Source organism: Podarcis vaucheri (genome assembly GCF_965113315.1).
Source record: "Podarcis vaucheri genome assembly, chromosome: 15".
NCBI classification, from domain to species: Eukaryota; Metazoa; Chordata; class Lepidosauria; order Squamata; family Lacertidae; genus Podarcis; species Podarcis vaucheri.
Window position 1 is genome coordinate 42,210,718 of NC_138753.1, and position 23,443 is coordinate 42,234,160.

At 45.0% G+C, this 23,443-nt stretch overlaps 1 protein-coding gene and 1 long non-coding RNA gene across 5 annotated transcripts in view; one reads left to right on the forward strand and one right to left on the reverse strand.

The window, feature by feature from the left end:
* DPYSL2 (dihydropyrimidinase like 2) overlaps positions 1-23,443 on the reverse strand; it is an 87,298-nt gene that overhangs the window by 36,807 nt on the left and 27,048 nt on the right. For 2 of the 4 annotated variants that reach the window (XM_082200420.1, XM_082200421.1), the window contains exons 2-3: positions 11,649-11,737; positions 8,597-8,781 (exon numbers count right to left, since the gene is read on the reverse strand). In XM_082200420.1, the coding sequence (XP_082056546.1) occupies positions 8,597-8,781; positions 11,649-11,737 (274 nt within the window). Of the gene's footprint in view, positions 1-8,596; positions 8,782-11,648; positions 11,738-21,106; positions 21,593-23,443 lie in introns of those variants that run through there. The other 2 variants (XM_082200422.1, XM_082200423.1) reach the window with 2 other exon arrangements.
* LOC309519612 lies at positions 2,126-5,520 on the forward strand. The gene is made up of 2 exons (XR_014213874.1): positions 2,126-2,333; positions 5,403-5,520. It is a non-coding gene; the product is annotated as an uncharacterized lncRNA (long non-coding RNA).

Below are 23,443 nucleotides of genomic sequence, written 5' to 3' on the forward strand. Positions count from 1 at the left end.
CTGAGCTATGGCCCTACCTCATTTTTAGCTTTCTGGTGCTGCTAGGCTACAACTCCCATCTTCCCTGACCATTAGCTACGTTGGGTGGGGTTGGTAGAAACTATAGTTCAACAACATCTGAAGGGAACCATGTTGCCTATCACTGGTTTAGATCTTGAAGTGTTCCTTCTCTCCCTTCCCTATCTGCAAATTCCACTGTTCGGGAGGATTGGGAGAAGGGGACCTACAGGGAAAACTACATTCTCATATTCTCTCTCTCTCTCTCTCTCTCTCACACACACACACACACACACACACACACACACTCTTAAGTGACAGTATGGAAGACAGTGCAACTAGAATAAAAAGCAACCGTGTTCCCACTTTGCTCCTTTTAATGTACCATGAGCCAAGAGAGGGTTCAACCTGCCATACCATCATCAACATCACACTCACCTCTTTTAATGGCCAGAATAAATCTGCACCAAGGCCTGCAGTCTAAGAGAGGCATAGATTGCAAACGTAGATATACATAATTTCAACAGCAAGCCTGCTGTGGAAGGATATTCACAGCGTTTGCGGCAGACATGGTGCACACGTCTTAGTAAGGCTGGATGAATCTGTCAGTTTCAGTTTCTCTCTCATTTTTCCCACATCTGTGTTCCACAGTTTGTACAGCTGTAATATTTATTCAGTTTGTACTATTTCTTCAAGAAGGTGCTCATGAAAATTCATTCATTCAACCCTCAATTTAATTTCAAACCAAATCTCGGTGGTACCACCTCCTGTTGGCCAGAGGGAATATATTTTCCAACGCCCTTCCTATCCTGCATGCCAGCTGTTACTGGATTCGGCAACGGACTGCAAAATCCATGGGATTCTGCTCCTGCTACAATATCCTGCAAGACAAACAAGCTCAAGATTCTGTTTTGGACCTGTTGAAAGACGACACAGTGCCTTATCTGGCCTGACATGACACCATAATCTTTGTTTACACCATCCCCCTTTCAAAAAGAGGCTTCCACCCTCAGTAATCTTTCTTTCTGGACAGAAGCAAGATGGCATAATAAATCCTATCAACATGACCAGATGCAAAAAGCTTGATGCAACGTGAAAGCATAAGCAGCTGTTTCCTTCTGTGCTAATTGGCAAGCCACCCCACAGGCTCAGCTGAGCAGTACTTTCATCTGGGGAGGGGCCCCAGCAGAATCCCGACATTAAAGCAATCCATAAAATTACTTTAGCTAGGAAAATAGCACTGGAAAGGTTTTTAAGCAGCATTTCAGCTACAGGAGCACACAGACACAATGCACAACCGGGCTTCATGTTGGTTGTGTTATCACAATGCACTTAAGAGTCATGGAGTAAGAAGGGGACAGGGAAACAGATGGGGGCTACACTCTTCAGCAAGTGGCAGGAATATCTGAGGCGTTATTCAGGATTCAGACAAGGCTATTGGGCATGTAACAGTACACATACAATATCTGCCTTTAGCACTACAACACGGATGTGGAAGCTGAGGCCCAGGGGCCACCAGGCCTCTCTCGCTCTGGCCCTCAAGAATCTCACTAGACCAGACACCTTTGCCAGCCACACCCATGCCTCCCAAACTACATCCCTCACTGGTCCCACTTTGTACCCTCTTTGAGTATTTTTTGCCTGGCTGGATTGTGACCTTGAACTGCAATGCCTCCTGCTTGCCTGGACACTAGAAAGGGAAAGCAGGTGGAGAAACTAGCCCACTGCGGAAAGAAAAGAATCCACACATTTTTGCTCTGCACACCTTTTCCATGGAAATGATGAATACCAATAAAACAGGAAAATAATGTGTGGTGATGTTGTGTGGACGACGCACAAAACCTGCATGCATGGGCCGCATCGAGTCCACAATAAACTGCTGTGTAACAGCACCCAAAGATCTTTGGGACACCTTAAAAGTAGCAGGTCTCTTACGGCATAAGCCACTTTGACAAATGTATCTCCAATGAATGAACTACCATGAGCAGGAATGTCACAGCTAATTTGCATGAGTTAATCCCATAAAAGCAATAATTTCCATTTATTATGATGACAGATGACAGGGTATACAATATATTCTTATTGTGAAGTCAGACAGAACAAACTTGAGTCACCTCGGTTGGGGGGGGAGATGCACATGCTTTGCATCTAGAAGGCCCCATGTTTAGTTGCCAGCATTTCTTGCTAAAAGCATCTCAAGTGAGATTAGGAAAGAGCCATGACCAGAGACTGTGGGGAGACTCTGCCAATCAGAGTAGGGGGCACTGCAAAACTGGACCAATAATTTGACTCAGCAGTGCATCTGGTAGATTTAGAGGAGCAGGAATCCCACGGAGGTGAGTATGCAAAATAACATGCAAGTGAGTGGACTGGCAAAAGAGGGACATTCCTCTTCCAACAGCCCACTGTTTTGTGCTGTTTTCTGAAAGGGAAGCCCACATCTCAGCTCTGCCTCTTATGATCCTTTAGGGAAGGCAGAGTTGACAAGATGTATTGGTGTCGCCCCCCTAGCCACTCTGAACCAGAATGGAGAGGGGTGATTTTTGCACCCTCCAGGGACTGCGCTCTTGGCGGGGGCCTACCTAACCAACCCCTAGGTACACCTGAGGGAAGGAGCCAAGCTCAGTAGCAGAGAGCCAGCTTTGCATGCAGATGGTCTCAGGTTCAATTCCTGGAATCTGCAGATGAAACTGGGAATGTCCCGTCTAAAATCTGGAAGGCTGCTACCAATAAGTGTAGACAGATAAAAGGTAAAGGACCCCTGGACGATTAAGTCCAGTCAAAGGCGATTATGGGATGTGGCACTCATCTCGCTTCAGGTGAGGGAGCTGGAGTTTGTCCACAGCTTTCCAGGTCATGAAGCCAGCAGGACTAAACTGCTTCTGGCGCAACGGGACACCGTGACGGAAACCAGAGCAGACGGAAATACCGCAGCAGTGCCTATTTATCTACTCGTGCTGGTATGCTTTCGAAAAGCTAGGTTGGCAGGAGCTGGGACAGAGCAACAGGAGCTCACCCTGTCAGGCAGATTCGAACTGCCAACCTTCTGATCGGCAAGCCCAAGAGGCTCTGTGATCTAAACCACTGAGCCACCCACTGTGTAGACAAGACCAAACTAGTTGAAGCAATGGTGTGACTTAGTATAAGACAGATTCCTGTGCTCCTTCTTTGTCTTCTACTGAACAGGCTGGTAGAAGACGTAGTTTCTTAGCTGAGTAGTTAAAAAGAAGAAATCAGGCTAGGAATTTGTGGGCTTATTTACAAGGTTGGCTTAATATGTTCATATGAATAAATTATGTTGGAAGCAGGGTTTGATAAATTATTTTTTGTTCATTTGTAATTGTTTCCAGTCCTCTTGACAATGTTAAACTTAAGGGCTTGAGTCATGCTTTTCAATATATGGGAAAGGTAAGAATTTGTGTGAGAGGGTGAGCTCCCGTTGTTCGGTCATGGTGCTTCGTTGCGCCAGAAGCAGTTTAGTCATGCTGGCCGCATGACCCAGAAAGCTGTCTTCGGAAAAACACCGGCTCCCTCGGCCTGAAAAGCAAGATGAGTCAAATTTGACTGGACTTAGCCATCCAGGAATCCTTTACCTTTACCTTTTAATATATACCGTATTTTTCGCACCATAGGACACACTTTTTCCCTCCTAAAAAGCAAGGGGAAATGTGTGTGCGTCCTATGGAGCGAATGCAGGGGGGAGGCAGGAGGGGAAAGCCCCCAAGAGCTGCACACAAGCTCCGTGTGCTCTTGCAGGCTTTTCCACAGGAGGGAGATCAGTCCCTTCTCCCACCTCCCAGGAAAGCCAGGAGAAGCCGTGCAGCCCTTTTAAAGTGTGCACGGCTTCTGCCGGTTTTGTGGGAGGTGGGGGAATTCCCCCACCTCCCAGAAAAGCCAGGAGAAGCCGCGATCTCTTTAAAGGGGTTGCACGGCTTCTGCGGGCTTTGGGGAGAGGTGAGGGAATCCCCCCACCTCCCAGTAAAGCCCTGCGCAGCGTCTCCCGAGAGGGAGAGGCTGCACGGGGCTAAAGGGGAAGCCAAAACAGCGAGCGGGATCCATCCTGCTCGCTGCCTTGGCTTGTGCCATTTTTCGCACCATAGGACCTCTCCGGCAGGGAGAGGTTGTGCGCAGCCTGTATGCTGCTCTTTGGGGCTGGGGGGGGAGATTTTTTCCCTTGATTCCCCCCCTCCTAAAAACACTGGGTGCGCCCTATGGTCCGGTGTGCCCTATGGTGCGAAAAATACAGTAGTTACCAGAAAGCAATACTAAAAGGTGTGGGGCAGGGAGTATATCTCTGCATGCAATCCATCTGCCAGACTTTTTTTGTTTTTTATTCCACGTAGTTTTGGCAAACAAATGCTTCTGCAAGTTCAGATAAGTAAAAGTGCAATTATTAAAGTGTTTTCATCCCTCAGGTAATAAAAAATAAATGTGGTTATATAACACACATACAAATGTTAATCAAATTAAGTTAAATAATTAATGTTTTAAAGTGTGTCAGGGCAGACCAAAAAAATACTTTGGTGCCAGAGGTGAAAAGAGTATCCAGTTTCAATTCTTTCCCATTTGAACAACATGCGGTTATTATGAATTTTGTAGAAAAGCAGCTAACTCAAGACAATGTCCATAGGACACCAAAAAATTGACCTAACCCCCCCCCCCCAAAGGCCAGGATCAGCATCAAACACAGCATTTACCATATTGGCCCGAATATAAGCCACAGTTTGTTTTCCAAATTCTGAACGTGAAAAGTTAAAGGAAGGCTTATATTCAGGACCATACGCCGCTGGCAAAGCAGCGCAGCTCCCCCACGGAAGCAGCCCAGGAGCGCAGCTGCCGGCTGCTCCAAAGCCTCCCCTGAGCCGCTGAAATGGGGATAAGGGGGAAGTACTCTTTTCAGCACCTTCTTAAAACATTTTTGTTCAGGCTAGCCTCTGCAGACACATAAATGTTGACATATTTTAATCCTTTTTATTAATAATTAAAATTATCTTTAATTGTTTTTAGTGATAATTTTAATATTCCTTGTAAAACTTTATAGGTCTTATTACAATCAATTAAATTATTATGTATTGGGAAGTCAGGTTTAAGTTTCCACAGGAAGAATAAAAGATTCTAATTCATGCCTATATATACACACACCCCTCAAATAATGTAAACTAAATACATTTTTATTTAACGCTGGAATTAAATTAGGATTGTAACAACTTTAAGATTCATTAAAACAGAGCTATATTTTATGTACTGTGATGGAGCAAAGTATAAAATAGAAAAGGGAAGGGAAATCTGCAAATCTGTGTCTTGTTTGCCCAGTATCCCTGATTCATTCCAAACTCTGCAGAAATACATATCTTATGATATTTTGCAAGTAACCAAAGGAAACGCAATTGATTTTGTTTCCCCAGATTTTTCAAAGGTGGAGTCTTTTGAATCTCTGCGTACCTGGAAGGCATAAGTATCACCATGTGCAAAGTGTCAACTTATGGATCACACCTCTGAATCTGCTAGAGAAATTCAACTGTCTACCAGCTTCTGTCTCACATTACATTTTTTCCCCCTATATAGTGTCCAGAGGCACAGGTGCCTGGAAGCCCACAAATAGTAACACCAGGGACTAAAAGGAACCTGCAGTAAATGGGCAAGCAGTCAGGCCTGGTACAAGGAGGTCTCCTGTGTTCCTATTAAGGCATCAAAGGCCAGCAGCCAAAACAGGGGTCTCGCCCTGCAGCGCTTGGACTACAAATCCCATCAGCCACAGCAAGAATTGTTCAGGGTTGATAGGAGCCGTAGTTCAGCGACGGGCAGAGGACACCGCATTGGCCATCTGCAAGCTAAAAGCTGATCATGGTGAGCAAGCAGTTGCTCAGTTGTCAGTGTACCAAATGGTTGATCCCCATTTCAGGTCTGGAGGAAAAGCATGAAAATATGAGTAAAGACTCATATATATCAGGCTGAAGACCTAGGAACCTGGAGGAGTCTCTTTATAGGCCAGGGGTATGCAATGTGGTGTCGCTGGACTACAACCTCCATCTACCCCAGCAATCATGGTCAACGATCAGGGATGGTGGCCGTTGTGCTTGAGCAACATCTGAAGGGCACCATATTGACTCTACCTAGTATGTACGACGTCTGACTCCAGTGAGGCTCACATGACTGAGCCACACACACACCCCGGCTGCCTTTCCCTTCTTGACACAGCAAATGTGTATGGGGCGGGGGGAGTACAAAACCTGTCCCCCAGCAAGTCTACCCAGGCATATAATTTAGTTATGTATAGTTATTTTAAATTTTGTGATGATTTTATCTGTGTTACTATTGAGAGTATTTTAGATTGTTTCTAAATTACCGTATTTTTCGCCCCATAAGACGCACTTTTTCCCCTCCAAAAATGAAGGGGAAATGTGCCTGCGTCTTATGGGGCGAATGCAGGCTTTCGCTGAAGCCTGGAGAGCAAGAGGGGTCGGTGCGCACAGACCCCTCTCGCTCTCCAGGCTTCAGGAAGCTCTGTGCAAGCCTCGGGAGACCGGCTCCGAGGGTTGCGCAGAGCTGCCTGCAGTCCCGGGACCAGCGCAGCTCTGCCCGGCCACCGGGAGCCGGGGGGGGGAGCTCCGCCCCGCTCCAGGTGGCCGTGCAGAGCTGCCTGCGGTCCCGGGACTGGTGCACTTCTCCCCATCGCCAGCCCCACAAGCTCGGGGGACAGCGGGGAGGCAGAGCGTGCCTTCCCACTGTTCCCCGACCTGGTTCTTCCAGCCCCGCACCTGGGGGGGGGGAATAAAAATTTTTTTCTTTATTCCCCCCCCAAAAAAACTAGGTGCGTCTTATGGGCCGGAGCGTCTTATGGGGCGCAAAATACGGTAATAAGTGAGAGACTTGGGCATCGGGGGGTGTACAAGGGTGCCAGACCCCCAAACTATTATCCCCAAATTTTCATTTCAAATGAATAACGTTCTAGTATTCTGTAGAACCAGAGATACAAAACAAAATGTATAGGCTCTGATCGTCTCTAATTGCAAAGACAAGTGGATGCTGCAAATCAGTACATCTGGGTCAAACCGAGGTCCTGTTTGTGAGGAAGAGGTCACGCACATACAGCCCCTTCTAATTAATGCCTTACAATTAACGCTGAATTAGCAGCTGCTAGCGGTGTGGCTAGTGGGTACTTTGATATCTGGGGTCATGAACAGCAGTCTCACTCGGCAGTCTCACTTCATCTTCCAGTGTAAATATGCACTGGAACAGCTGCTCACATTGGTACAGTCACTTTCAACTCCAGCTCTTTCAATTCATACCTATGGCAGCATAGTGTCTTGGGTCTGGCACTGACAGCCAGTGACCCCCTTTGAAGTTAGGGAAATAATCTGAGGCAAGGTTGGAGGGAGCACAGGGTTACTTCTGCCCCTTCCTGGGCATTCCTTGGAACTTTTTATAGACCTGGAGTTGAAGAGCCATGGAAGGTGGCTTAGGAACAGTGAATAATATCAGTCTCACTTGAAATGTTTGGCTCTAACATGCATTGGGTTAACCAATAAATTTTTACTTGACTTGAAAGGTTTGTAAAGTCTGCCCTAAGTGTGGCTGTTCTCTGCTCAGCAAAATCATAGGTTTCCCATAAGGAAGTTCTGCAAATGACAGAGCTGCCTCTTCTTTAATGGATGGGCTGTAATCTTCCCCCTAAGTAAAAGTGACTGCAAACACAACCTGAATCTGCAAATAAAGTTCTCTGATGACTTCCCAGTAAAATGTGCAAGAGAAACTGTCACCTGTCAGTTGCTGTAGGACTAGAACTCCTTTTTATTATTAATTAATTATTATCATCATCATCATCAGGCCTCAGGGCGGTTACAACATAAAATCACAATATAAATACAATCCCTGACCACTGGCCATGAGGGCTGTCAACCTCAATGTGAACTTGAGCAGAGTCTTGGAGCATTTTCTGTTGGTAACCTTTTTTACACTATAAAATCAATTTCATGCCCAGTTTCCATTGGTCACACCCCTTTATTGATATTTGTAGCTTGTTTCAACCAGAGCCTTTTCCTCATTTGTCCTGGAACCAGCTTGTGTTCTCTCTCTCTTATTACAGTGGTACCTCGGGTTAAGAACTTAATTCGTTCTGGAGGGCTGTTCTTGAGCTGAAACTGTTCTTAACCTGAGGTACCACTTCAGCTAATGGGGCCTCCTGCCGCCGCTGCCACATGATTTCTGTTCTCATCCTGAAGCAAAGTCCTTAACCCGAGGTACTACAGTGGACACTCAGGTTGCGAACGTGATCAGTGTGGGATGCACATTCGCAACCCACAGCGTTCACAACCTGCACCTGGCGATTAGGTGCTTCTGTGCATACGCAAAGCACGATTTAGCGCTTCTGCGCATGCGCGACCGCCGACACCCGGAAGTAACCTGTTCCAGTACTTCCAGGTTTTGGTCGTCCGCAATCTGTAGCGGCTGTAACCTGAGATATGACTGTATTTCTGGGTTAGTGGAGTATGTAACCTGAAGCATCTGTAACCTGATGTATCTGTAACCCGAGGTACCACTGTACAAGTATTGGTGTTAAGCCTATTACATTTATATTTGATAGAGAGCGAGATCTTACTGATCATAGTGGTGCCTCCAGCCAGGGCTGCTTTTGTTCCTTGGAAGAAGTCATCAGAAGAGGTCATCCCCTGCTCAGGCATCTGGAAGCGAGTGTGGACATCAATTCCTCCAGGGATCACCATCCGTCCATGAGCCTCAATGGTTTTCACTCCCCCTGGCACAATCAGGTTCTCTCCAATTTGTCTGAGAAGAGACCATTTGTGCAGAGTCATACAAAATGTCATAACCACATGGACAGAGTCAAGCATATGCTGCCTTTAGACCTCCAGGTATAGGGTGGTATTCAATAAATTCAATAACTAATAAATTTTCACCAGGTGTCCCTCCAATCATATTTTGAGAACTTTCCAGCAATGCAACTTCTGTGCTGTAACATGAACAGGAGCAGACTTGAGACATCAACTTCATCTCCACAGAAAAATGTGGTATATAATCAGATTCTTTTTTTCCACCTCTGCTTTGCCATCATTCTCATCGCCCAACAGGAATGTTTGCATTCGTGGCTACACAAAACCAAGAGAGGTTGTGTTTGCTTTTTTATAAACTATAGGAGTTGCAACATGGTATACAGTATTATTGAAGCTCTGTGGGATCTAAATTCTAGAAAAACCAAGTTTAATACACATCTGTTCCTCAATAGGACAAAAAAAGTAAGCCACATGAAGGCCTTGGTAACAAAGTGACTAATAAATCTAAGAAATAATAGTTGCAGTTGAATAATGTGTTTTGTTTGCTTTGGTTGAGATCAGAGAAATGTGCGTGCGCAGGAGCCTCTCACTTAGCATACTGTAATTAGAATGTAGCCTGCGGTACAAATATAACAATCACATTCTTTGCCCCACCCACTTTTTCCTCTGGCCCCACCCACCACTGTCATGTGGTCCCTGAAAGGTTCCCTAGGATGTCATGTGGCCCCCAGGACCCGGATATAGGAGAAACTTAGAACTTTCTGAAACTGACTTGAAACCTTTCAGGTCTCTTCATCCAAGAAGCATATTAAACCTGCTCATACAGTGGTGCCTCGCAAGACGAAATTAATCCGTTCCGCAAGTCTCTTCGTTTTTTCGTCTTGCGAAGCAACCCTATTAGCAGCTTAGTGCTATTAGCGGTTTAGCGGCTATTAAAGGCTTAGTGGCTATTAAAGGATTAGCGGCTAAAAGGCTATTAGCGGCTTAGCAGCTTAGAAAAAGGGGGGGAGCGGAAAAAAATCGGAACACTTGCAAGACGTTTTCGTCTTGCAAAGCAAGCCCATAGGGAAAATCGTCTTGCAAAGCAGCTCAAAAACGGAAAACCCTTTCATAGAATCATAGAATCATAGAGTTGGAAGAGACCACAAGGGCCATCGAGTCCAACCCCCTGCCAAGCAGGAAACACCATCAGAGCACTCCTGACATATGGTTGTCAAGCCTCTGCTTAAAGACCTCCAAAGTAGGAGACTCCACCACACTCCTTGGCAGCAAATTCCACTGTCGAACAGCTCTTACTGTCAGGAAGTTCTTCCTAATGTTTAGGTGGAATCTTCTTTCTTGCTAAACATTAGGAAGAACTTCCTGACAGTAAGAGCTGTTCGACAGTGGAATTTGCTGCCAAGGAGTGTGGTGGAGTCTCCTACTTTCGTCTAGCGGGTTTTCCGTCTTGCGAGGCATTCGTCTTGCGGGGCACCACTGTATTTTAAAGTTGTTGTTGTTTGTGTGAGAGAGAGAGATAATATAATTACATGTCTGTCACTCACTACTCTTACTTTAAATTCTGAGTAAAAGAACAGATGTGTTGAACATGTAGCCAAGATGTGTATCCATGTTCCTCCTTTCTCCTACGCAAAGAAAATTTTATTCCAAGGAAGTCTGGAACATGTTTTTATTATGTCAGAAAGTACGTGCTGGAAGAAACTCTCTTAAAACCTGGATCCGACATTGTCAGAATCACCCAACTGGATCCAAAGGATTTGAGATAGGGCTCCCAGCCCTACTGCAACACTGCCATCCTATGCATGCTTACTCACAAGGAAGTCCCACTGAGTTTAATGTAAGTGTGCACCAGACTGTAGCCTAAAAAGCTTGTTCTACTGACAACCTATAGCTCAGAAACTAAAGTAGGCAAAGCTACTGTCGATTAGGGGATGAGTTTGCAGATAACACTAGAGAACAAAATAATAATAATAATAATTATTATTATTATTATTATTATTATTATTATTATTGGGACACTGAAGCAAAAAATGCCTAGGAGAGGGTGAAACACCCAAAAGCACAGCAAATGCTTTTAGATTCAGTTGCTAGCATCTCCAATTAAAGAAGCCTTCCTGCAACTTGGTGCCTCCACAACCACACTCTCTGGCACCAGGTTGGAGAAGGACAAGTTAAAGGAGTTCTGGGAACAGGTGATGGGAAACGCTCTGCCCAAGATCCTAAAGAAACCTTCCCCAACCCCTGGTCCCCAGACTCCAGTGAACTGCAGACTCCACTACCCCCAACCTTTGCACATGCTGGGTGAGGACAATGGGGTTGTATGCCAACAACTCAAGGTTGAATGAAGGCTGCTCTAGAGCGCTGATCTTCAGCTGATGGATCGGGACCTACCACCAGGCTACAGCTTAATCCAAGGTGGGTCACCATTCAAGAATAAGGTAAAAAAAAAGAAGAAGAAATGAGTCCTCAAATGCATGGGAGAGAGGCCACCTTAGCTAGAACACCAAGAGTCAGATACTGGGCAGCTCTCCAAGGTGTTATACCTTTTCGCTCTCGCCACTTCCCTAAAGGCAAGGTGGTTCTTAGGTAGCTTCTTATGAGAATGGAACCCTATGCCCAGTTTTTAGACAACCCTAGAAAGCTGCCAGTTTTGACCTTTAAAGCATTATATGGTTCAGAACCCAGTATCTAACAAATGACTCTCCCAACATAAACCTACCCGGACCCTACGATCATCAGCTAAGGTTTTAAAAACAAAAACACAAAAGCCTTGCTGAGTTGTCTTCTGCGATTTCTTTTATGAGATTTTACATTTCTGATATGCAACCCCACTCCAAAAAAAATATATTACTGGGTACTTACTTTATCAAGCCATCTTCCATGTAAATGTCTGCATAGAAAGACTGGTCATCATTAACAATTTTACCACCCTTGATCAAAAGACGATCACTCTGAAACAAAGAGACATCAAACAATACTTAATTATGCGAAGACAAGTGTACAGTGCCAGATTAAAAAGCTGCGGCAGGATCTCTCTTTGAATTATTCAAAGGCTGTTTCATATAAACAAGTCAGCTACAAGACTTTCAACTGGAAAGATGAAATGATGCTTCAGAGCCACAGAACCTTTCGTCAATGTGACAACTGAAAAGCAGTAAAAATTAGGTTACACAGACAGAGTTTGTATATCTGTTTATTAAGCAGCATCCACCACCAATTAAAGTCTTTCCAAGATTTGGCTACTGCAGAGTGACATGCTTTAGATGAGGCATATTAATGGCTTTCCAAAAAGCCTTATTTTTAATTTAGCTGCAAGCTTAGCTGCCTAAAGACACCATAGAGGTTACTTCACTTGGGTTTGTACTGAGTCAACGGCAAGTAAGGAAACTGACCAAAAGTCTGTTGCCATGGGATTTCCAACACAAACAAGTCCTTTCAGCTCAGGGCTAGAAAGGTTTCAATTCAGGAGATATTTTCTCCCCTCTTATGCAGCTACTGTAAAGTCCAATGAAAACACATCTACAGTCACAAGTTAAGCAGGAGAAGGGAGGGACAGGGAAGCAGAAAGCCAGAGAGACGACATTTCAACCAGATCAAAATGTTTTAATAGTAGAAACAGAAGCGTTTATCCTGCACTAATATTGAAGCCAGCACATCCCACACTGAAACCAGTGTGTTAAGGAAGACATGTTTATTTGCATCCTGTCCACTGTAGATGGCGAGCATGTGACCCTCCAGATCTGTGGCAGTGAACCACCAGTTCACAGGCCTCCCCTTCTGTCTTTTGAGGCTGTTTCGCTCAAGCCACGCCCATCTATTTCAAGTGTGAGTAGGAATGGTGGAACCTGTCAGTTTTGATTTTTCTGAGGACTATACAGCTGCAAATAAACCGTTTAAAGTGTGTTTTATGTGCAATATACAATGTGACACTAGGTGGCATTGGTGAGCCTTATGGAAAATTCAATGTGTTTTTAAAAACGCTTTTAAAAAGAATTTTCAGAACTGTTTTTATATGTGTGTAGATTCCACCTGAATTTCTCCTTTTTTCAGTCTTAAGTGCAGTTCACCACATTTCCATGTCAGTTTACAGGTTTTTTTAATAAAAAGAATATCCATGAAAACTCATCAGCATTGTAGTGCTATTTTAGCCAGGCAGACACATTTTAATGCAATTTTGCCTAATACAGACATTTTTGCAAAGCAATTTCCCATAATAGGATGCACTTTTCTACACACACAAAAATATGCATTTTTTATGCACACTTTCCCCCAGTGTATGCATTTTTGTACTCATTCCAGGGATAGAAAATTGAATTGCAAAATGTGGGAAAATGCCAATTTTGATGGATGACTATGTTTCAGTGTACACATTGTTTCAGAAAGTGCAAATTAGGTAGATTCACCTTTAAATGTGAATGGAATCAAATTTCTCAGGGAAACCAAATAAAAGAGTTTGCAGGGACTGGCAATCACTTGGCCACAATTTCAAACAGTGCATGCAGAAATGGGTCACCTTCCCTGCCCGGTTGTCAGAACTTCCAATTCCTCCACCCCTGCTGGACTCCCAACTCTTATCAGCCCCAGCTAGCATGCCCGATGGCCAGGGACAGTAAAAGTTGCGTAGCACACACACACACATTGTGATTTGCAATATATCACCATGTCAAATATTATGAAACCATTATCATGGTGTGGACTTCCAAACAATTTTGGACGTTTTATCAATATGTCACCCATCCCTACCAGTCACCACAGCCAACCATCCAGTTCCACTTTGCCTTAATGGAGGCTGCCCCACAACAGCAGGAGATCGTAGGCGAAGGAAAAACAAGGATGATTGAGGGTAAATCATCCTTGCAAATTCCCCCCCAAGGATAGGGGGAACTGGCTTCGCTCACAGTTCCTCTGGGTACCTGGCTCTCGCTCCTGCATGGAATGGGGGGGGCAGGGAGGCACTGAATTTAAAAGCACTTCGCCTAACAAAAACCCTCCAATGCCGCCATTAAGAAGCCGAGGTTCTCCAGTTAATTAGAGCTTCATTGGAATAAAGTACTGGAAGAGATGAGATCACAAACTGCGGAACAAACCAACTGCAAGGACTTCAAGGTTTGAATTTGAGATAAGACTTCATTCAGTGCAAAAGACGGTGGGAGGGGGAGGGGAGCCTACGGTTTCTCTATTTTGGGAGGGAAGCTCTATTTTACAAAAGGTGTGTGATGGAAACTTAGAGCTGACTCTTCCCCATCCTTTATTATCTACGAAGTGAACAGAGTAACGCTAAGAGGACTTGGAAGTTAATTTAATTGGAAAGATATATCTTCAGCTGGAAGGAAGGATGAAAGGAGTCTGTGATCTGCCAAGGAACTGATAAGGTTCTTTACTGAGTCATCTGCAGTCTGACAGACCACTCTTCTTCCCAGGCTGAGGGTATAAATGGTGGCAACAGTTTATTTACTGGGACAGAGCGACTTTTGCAGCTGTTGTTAAAGTTCTCGGTGCAAAACAATGAAGCACAAGATGGAGCGATGGAGAAATTTCTGGAATAACAATGAGATGATGGATAATAGCAACAATTGGGGGAAAGAAAGGCATAACATCTTACAAGGACAGGACGAAACACCATGGACAGAATAATTGCCACACACAGGAAGAACAAGGATATAGTTTGAGTTCCTCACTTAAAGTTTTATAAATAATTTAATGTGTCAACAGGAATGGAAGTTATTAATATTGCAGTTGCTGTATAACGGATTATTATGACTGGAATGTACTTGAAACAAATAAGATTTTGGAATGCAGAAATAAAGAAAATTATGAACTCATCAAATCTAGCACGCGGGGGGCCACTTTAACTAAATTATATAATTTGCTACTTGAATGGTTGGTATTAATAATTGTATTATAAGTTGGTATTGTTATAATGAGGCTATTATTGGACTGTAATTAAAAACTAATTAAAAAATTATTATTTAAAAACCCCATCAAGGATGATAGCAGCTGCAATCTAAAAGTACTGGTGAGCACAAGGCTGGGAAAGTGTGATCCAGTCCCTTTGATTTAGCATCTCTAATAATGGATCCCCAAAACAAAACAGCAGACTAACGTGCAACAAGCGTTGTGGCCATTAATTGCTCCCAGCATCTTAAAAATGAAGAGACTACACTCAACTGCTTTTAAAGGAAGAAAGAAGCAACCGTGCAGATTAATTATCTTTGCTGAGAAACTCATAGCTGCACAACAGGAGATCAAGCGAACAGAAACACAAAGCAGGCTGGTTAAAATAAATGCTCATGTGCAAGGTTCAAGCAACTATTACAATCCGAACCTATGCATGTTTACTGGGAAGTTGTGCTGTCGTTCTAAAGGTTTGCTTTGTTTCTTTTTACAGTAAAGCGGTACATAAAATAAAACATTTTTCCACTTCAGTTTTAAAGGCTTAGGCTCAAGAAGCACACATGGAATTGCAGCTTTGAGAGAATGCAAGGTTTTTGCAGATGTTCTAGCTCCACTCTTGGAGGCAGCATGCCTCTCAATGCCAGTCGCTGGGAATCACAAGCAGGGAAAGTGTTGTGCTCCCGTCCTGATGGTGGGCTTCCCATAGCCACCTGGCTGGCCACGGGGGGAGCAGGATGCTGGCTATCCCTAACAGAGAAACAGTATAAGCTGCCTCCATGGAAGCTGGCCGCCTGACAATGAGCTGTGGGTCCAAGAGATATTAGAAGAGGAGTGTGACAGACAGCTGAGCCAGACCAGTGCCTTGGAATTCCACCAGAGGCTGGAGCATCTCTCCGACTGCTACCAAGACAGCTGGTCAGAGGGAGGTGGACCAGCACTTTGGGAGAGGAAATAAAAGGAGCCGTTTCTGAGGGAGGGTTCAGATAGGGTAGGCTGAAGAGAGAGCAAGAGGAAGAGAAGGAGAGTTGGTTCGGATCTATGCGTGCAACATCCACTCTGAGGAAATTATCTGTAGCCAGAGAAGGAAGCCTCTGACCTTAGATACAAAAATACTGTCTTGGGAGAGTATTTAGACGGGAGTTAACTGGAGGGCTGAGTTAGAGAAGTAGAAGCTGTGAGGATACCGTCTCCTTGGTCAGTCAGGAGGAAAGAGATCTTCTAGAAAGAAAAGACTCCCAAACCAGTGTAGTGATCCACTGTCTATTATACTGTTGGAAGTACCTCAGGAGTGGGATTGAGAAAAGGTTGGGAACTGACAGAAAGTTCCACCTTGTTTAAGAACCAATGTATTAAGCTGTAACAGCTACACAACAACTAAGTTAAAAACTGAAGCAAAATAACTGGAAATAAGCTGAGCATTTACCAACTAGTCTAGAAACCTGTAACATTTAAATGAGGAGTAATAACTGAATTACGCAACTGTGTGTTTACTACCTTGTTTAGAAGCCAGTAACACCTACTAGGTTTAGTATAATGATTAATAAGCTAACTGTTTCCTGAAAGACCTTTATCAGCTGATGCATCTTGTATTTTATCAGTTTTGTTCTGTAAAATAAATATTTTATTATTTGCTCAACTTCTGCCTGTCTCCCCAAGGATCTAGGTTTACCCTCACTCGAAAACCAAAAGATAACCCATGGTAGTTATATAGAGAATATTTAGGTGGGATCTGCTGCAATCGGTAGCCAGAGTGGTAGGATCAACTACAAGGAGTAAACCCAATTCCTTTGCATTGGCCTAATCATACCTCCCAGCCTATGGTTTCAGGCTAGGAACAACAACATAAAAATTGATACGCCAGAGGCTGTAAAAACCTTACTCTACTTTAAAGCAAGTTTTCACAACCAGTCACATGGGCAAGAAATCACATGCCTTATTCCAATCAAACTGGGACCTCTTCCTCCATCCTCTCAGCACAGCGGCAATCTTGTGGTCAAGAGTCACATGACTAGCGACGGTCCACCTTATGTAATTATCCAATCATTTTTCTTATCTCTTGCCCTTCAATCATCATTCCACAACATCAAAACAATCGGAAATCATTGTTAAAACCATAAAAATGCCACCGGCAGAAGTTTGTGGGTATCATTAACACTATGTGCCAAAGGCCTGGGGGAGGGGCGGAAGCAAGCCTTTAACTGGCCCTTAAAAGACACTCGTGTTAGAGACACACGCAATATTCACAGGGAGGGAGTACCACATCTGGGGACCACCACTGTAGATAGTGGGCTGTGTTTGCCAAGAACACAGAGCATCATCTGGAGGGACGCAGGTTACTCTTGCTGCAGATGGGTTGTCAGTCTATGGAGCAGGTGGAAAATGCAAGATGCATGGCACAAAATGCAAGAGGCCATAGGTCTCTTTTCAGCAGAGATTCGGGCCCCATCTGCACTATGCATTTAAAGCAGTATCTCACCACTTTAAACCATCATGGTTTCCCCCCAAGAATCCTGAGAACTGTAGTTTATCAAGGGTGTTGAGAGTTGTTAGGAGATCCCTATTCCTCACACAGAGCTACAATTCCCAGTTACCTGGGAAGAGGGATTGTTAAACCACTCTCAGAACCGTAGCTTTGTCAGGGGAGTAGGGAACACATATTCAAGCACCACCTCAGCCCCTATGACAGTGCAGATAGGGCCTCAGACACACACATTTGAATCCATCTTCAACTTTGCACTGTAACTTGCTCTGAAACCAGTGTTAGAAACTGGGGTAGAAAAGCTAGGAGCCAAATGGCTTCTGGGACCTGGGTTGTGGGCGCCAAAACAGAATGTCTAGTCACCACCAGGGGGAGGGGCTGGCAACACTTTTTATTTATTAATTTGATAAGCACGAATTAATACACATTTCACATAAGTGAAACATTGCTAATATCAAATTTTTAGCAGAAATTCTTAATTCATGCTTAATTTGGTGTTTACAATAAAAATATTGGTACCATACTTCAGTTTTCAGTCACGCTAGCCACATGACCCGGAAGCTGTACGCCGGCTCCCTCGGCCAATAAAGTGAGATGAGTGCCGCAACCCCAGAGTCGGCTGCGACTGGACCCAATGGTCAGGGGTCCCTTTACCTTTACTTCAGTTTTCAAAACACTCTACTCTTCATTGTTAAATTCCTTAACATATTGTCTATCCTTAACATATACTTCGTGGTTTCAAAGCACATACATTTTAGTAATTCATGAGTGTCACCCAGGTGCAAAAAAATGGCACCCAGACTTTTGGAAGTGCTCGCAAATGGAGAATCTTTAAGCGCAAAATGCGTCCGCAAGTCAAAGTAGACATCTGAAATGTTCTGTGGTGGCAACCTCTTATACATTAAACTTGGATTCCCAACACTTTTGCCAAAAAGACCTGTCGTCATCACTGCTAAGCAGCATGAGATGTTCACTCCCTGGAATAATCTAGATCTGGTTTTCTAAGGCACAATGACCCACAAACAGGTGCCTATGAAACTCACCAAGATTGACTCTTCTTATGTTGTAATGAGTGAGATTCATAGGAATTGGAGAGAGCCTTCTTTGGCATTTGGAGAAGAGGGCAGTCCAAACTTAGAGCATAGCAAATTGCCCAGTTTCTGCTTGAAGGCCTTCTGGGAGGGACAGTCCGCTCCCCACCCCATAAATGATTTACCATTCCTCCAAAATGTTAAACTGAAATCTCACGTCATATAGGCCCATATGATCTTGTTTGTCCTACCTTCTGGGGCAGCAAAGACGCCATTGGCCTTTTCTGTGTGAAAGCCCTTCAGGTGTTTGAGCTAAATCTGCTCTTCTTCAGGATAAATCAAGCAATTATTCCTTCCAGGAGCACCTTAGAGACCAACTAAGTTTGTTATTGGTATGAGCTTTCGTGTGCATGCACACTTCTGAAGAAGTCCTATGATCCCTCTACAAGTGTGGAATACGTGAGCTAAGTCACATCCATCCCATACATTTAAAGAACTCTTAGACCAGCTTAACAGTGATGGAGAATCCTGGGAACTGTCATTTGTTAAGAGTGCCAGGAATTGTAGCTCTGTGAGGTCTGTAAATGTATACTGTGGATGTGACCCTAGTCTCTAAAGGATATTGGGTTAACTGAAACTTGTCTTGTTTCAAGGGGTTGGGTCACTGGCCTTCAACCAGAGAGTTGCAACCGATAACTGAGATATGCCTTTAGATTAAGTAGATTGCACCAAGAGTGCCACAACTACATTTTGTAAAGAGGAGTATAGAAGACTGGAGAAAGAGCAGAGAAAGAATGTGGAAGAACAAGATAAAAATAAATACATAAAATCAGTACCCATATTGCAAGTTAAGAGTTACAAAATGAACCACAGAGTTGGAAGGTTGAAGGACACTAGTCAAAACGAATTTCAAACCCCATCCAGGCCTAGTAATTCCACTCTTCTATTAACTGTTGGATGCAGAAGTGTTGCTCCTGGCAAAATCCACTTCTGTGCAGTCACGTGGTCAGTGCTTTTCCATTGTTGTCACACCATTAACCCTGCAGTTATTCTAGGTTTACACACTGAAACAAACTAGATCAGACTCTTTATACATTTCACCCGTTTATCTTAGAGCACTGCTGTCATTGCAGGAAAAAACAAGTGCACCAAACAGCTGAAGGCCTGAATTGCTCTCAGCCTCATGCTAGAGTATAACCTTAATGTCGCTCCAATGTGTGTTTTTTTAAGGTTTTAGATTTTAGGAGTCGGTGAGAAAATACCAATTCACTGAAAGGATTCTTTGACATGAGCCATGTTACGTAAAGAGAGAGGGAGGGAGAGACTGCTGTCCAACCCAACATTTTGTTTGGATTCTTAAAAATTTCTTCACAACTCTCAGCTTTAATACTCAAAGAAAAAAGGTTTGGCATGATGTCCCAGTCATGTCTAGTTGTCACTTAAGTAACAGGAAAGAGAAGGAAATTAAGCCTCTTGCTTCTTAGAGCACATTATAGTATTAATTTAAGAAGTGAGCTGCATCTCCTACTAATATATATACTGCAATCGCATCCAACTGTGCTGTGTACCATGTTTCATGCCTCTGCATCTTGAAATCCATGCATGGCAATCAGGTCCTGCAATAACGAACACTAGGACTTTATTATGTAACTGTTCTCCTTTGCCCGCCCCCCTTCGGATTCCCTGCAGGAATGAATATGGGGAGATTCTGACTGACAAAGTGGGGAGAAATACTTACAGAAGACAAATGACTCCTATTTCATCTTGGATAAAGATGGGGAAAGGTGGGTGGAGGGGAGAATGGAAGCATGCTGCAGAGGGTGAGGGTCTCCTGTACCAACCATTTATTCACTTCCTTGCCCACTCCCCATTTTTCCTTGCTGGGGAGGGACAGCAAAGATGAACAGCCAAGCGGCCAGCCCCTTTCTGCTCAAATCACCCAAGCCACCACCGCCATTACTTCCTGCAAGGGGTGGGGTGGGAGGGAAAAGACCTGGGTTCGTCTTCCAACCTTGCCCCTACCCGCTCCCATTTGCCTCCTTTGTATGAATAAAGAGGGCGAAATTGGTGTGAGATCAGGAAAGGGAGGGCGGAGAAGAGAAATTTAAGACACCAGCCAAGCCCACCACTCAACCATTCCCTTCACCAGCACCCAAAAAGGCAGCGGGTGGGGCAGACTTGCCAAAGCTCCCAGCATCGCAACCACCTTCTTCCAACCTTCGCTTCAAATAGTAAAATTAAAAAGACATTATAATTTTTAAAATACACCCACTGGCTCTCCTGCCAGAGGCTACACCTTCAGGTCGACCTCCCAACTGCCCACCCTCGCTGCCAAGAGGGTCACCCCATCGGACCCCATTTCTCCACCACCAGAATGAATGCGTAGAGTTAATTTGTATTTTAAAGGAAGAACAAAACAGATCTTCAAGACCGCTAAGGGCAGCTATTCATCACGGGCTTATGAAACAACGTACAGTCACAGGACAACTCTCTCTCTTCCTCTCTCTCCCCCTTTCTGTGTCCAGTTTTATCATTTCAGGCATGTACACTTGAAAAATCTGCAATCGGCTTGTGACTATCCGGGGATGGCAAGATAAAAGCATCTTTCTGGCGGCCACAAATAACAAAGCGCGGGGGGGAGAGAGAGAAAGAGGAGCTCTTCACGTTTGCATCCGCTACGCAACTTCAAGGCAACCATTGTTCCCCCGCTTGCACCAGGTTCCCCCTCCTTCCCTCCCCATCATCTTCATTATTATTATCATCATTAGATATATCTCGACGGCGGCATCCAAGGCTTTCTTGAGCGCGCTGCTTGCAGAAGCCTCTCTGCCTCTCCCCCCTTAATGCACACACAAAGGGCTTGATCCACATCGCCCTCCCACGCGCCACCCTCGTCGCCACCGCCTGCAACTCACCGTGATGCGTGGAATGTTTTTCTTCCCTTGGTAAGACATCTCGGGGAAACAAAGTCCCACGCAACCCTTCTTTTTTAAAAAATAGTAATAAATAAAACCCCTACTTTCTGCAGATTCTGTTCGTGCACCCAAAAAAAGCGCTCGTTTGCTTTAAAAAATTGCAATAGTGTTGTTCGTATTTTTGAAAAGGGCACGCAAACAGTGCTGCGCTTGTCTTCCTTGCAAGAAATAAAATTTAAAAGTACAGATGCAGCATATATATATTTGAAAAGCAAACCGTGCAGCGGTGTCGTTTGCACACCCGCCCACCCCAAAAAAAAAATCGCAAGGATGAGAAAGGAGCCGCGATCCCCCCGTGCGACGCCTTTTCTTCCCTCTGCTCCAAACCCAGCCCAGTCTCGAGGAGGAGGAGGCGGGAGAGAGAGAGAGAGAGAGAGAGAGAGAGAGAGAGAGAGAGAGAGAGAGAGAGAGAAGCCCTCTCCGGCAGCAATCAAAGCCCGAGCACAAGGAAGGGGCTGCCGCGCCTGCGCGCCGCGCCACGCCCTGTCCTCCACAGACGAGAGGGGCCGGCCGGCTGCGGGGCCCTGATTGGCCGCAGGCGTCGGCCGCATGCAAATACCGCCCAGCCGCCGTGCAATGGGGAGCGGGCAGAGCGGCAACATGCAAAGTGGCGCAGCGGAGGAGCCAACCGGCAGCGGGCTGCGGCCTCGGCGGGCTCGCCGCGACTTGGAAGGCAGGGCGCGCGAGCGAGGGAGCGGGCTGGACGCCGCCGCCGCCGCCCCTGCCGTCCTTCGGGCTGCAGTGCCAATAAGGAAGCGGCGGGGCGGGGGCGGGGCTTCTCTTTATCTCCTTTGCACGGATGCATCCAAATCCCTGTCCTTCGGGGGCTGGTTTTTAAAATAAAATTAAAAATGCTGCAACGGGAGCCAGTTTTATTTCCGGCTGTACCCTTCAAAGGGTTGCTCCAGTGTTGGTTTCAGTTGCATCCTGGTGCAGCAGGAAGGAGAGAGAATATCCGCAGTCTTGCAGATGAGCTGCTGCTGCTGCTGCTGCTGCTGCCCACGCCCTGTTCTCTGCCAGCCAGACATATACAGAGAGAGGGCTAATGCGTATATGCTTTTGATCCCTTGCTGTCGTGGGGAGGAGAGAAGCGGCTTCTGCATTCGCTTGGCTGCATTTGCATTCGCAGCTGCTAACTGCTGGATCAGTTAGTTTGCGGGGAAGGGTTGAAAAGGTATTGTTTGGCTTTTTCTGTGAAGCAGGAAATGGCATCCACCCATGAAAGACATTGGCCATGATGGAGGATGTTAAAAGGAGCTAGACTAGATTTCTTTCCCTTGATTGATACTAGCTTTACTGGTGCATTTAATTTTTAATTTTAACACTTTCTCCCGTCCCTCCAAAACGTACGTTTGTGCCTCTTCGAAAATAGAAATTGCAGGTTATTGTGAAACGGCATACAGTTATCCATTAACATGCTTTCAAACTGCTTTCAGTTTCATGCACTGCGGAGGCATTGTTTTTAATAAAGTGTGTCTTACGAATTTGAATCTGGGCTGGTCAGTTCCCACGTGCATGTTAATTGTCCTTTGATGAACAAGTTTTGGCTAGTACATTGAGTAAACCTAGGAAAATTTACTATCTAGGTAAAGGTTTAGGACCCCTGGACGGTTAAGTCCAGTCAAACTTGACCTCATCTGGCTTCAGGCTGAGGGAGCTGGGGTTTGTCCACAGACAGCTTTCCAGGTCATGTGGTCAGCATGACTAAACTGCTATGGTGCAATGGGACACTTGTGAGTGCCAGAGTGCAAGGAAACACCGTTTACTTTCCCACCGCAGCAGTACCTATTTATCTACTCGTGCTGGTATGCTTTCAAACTGCCAAGTTGGCAGGAGCATGGACTGAAACAGCCGACCTTCTGATCAGCAAGCATATGAAGCTCAGTGGTTTGGATTTGGATTTGATATCCCGCTTTATCACTACCCTAAGGAGTCTCAAAGCGGCTAACATTCTCCTTTCCCTTCCTCCCCCACAACAAACACTCTGTGAGGTGAGTGGGGCTAAGAGACTTCAAAGAAGTGTGACTGGCCCAAGGTCACCCAGCAGCTGCAGGTGGAGGAGCGGAGACGCGAACCCGGTTCCCCAGATTACAAGACTACCGCTCTAACCACTACACCACACTGGCTCACTGGTTTAGACCACAGTGCCACCCACTCCCTACTAGTGCCAAGAACAGACCTGGTTCTCACAGTGGCCCACCAGATGCCTGGAGGAAGCCTGCAAATTATCATCATCATCATCATCATGATTTTAAAACAGGGCCCTCCATACTAGTG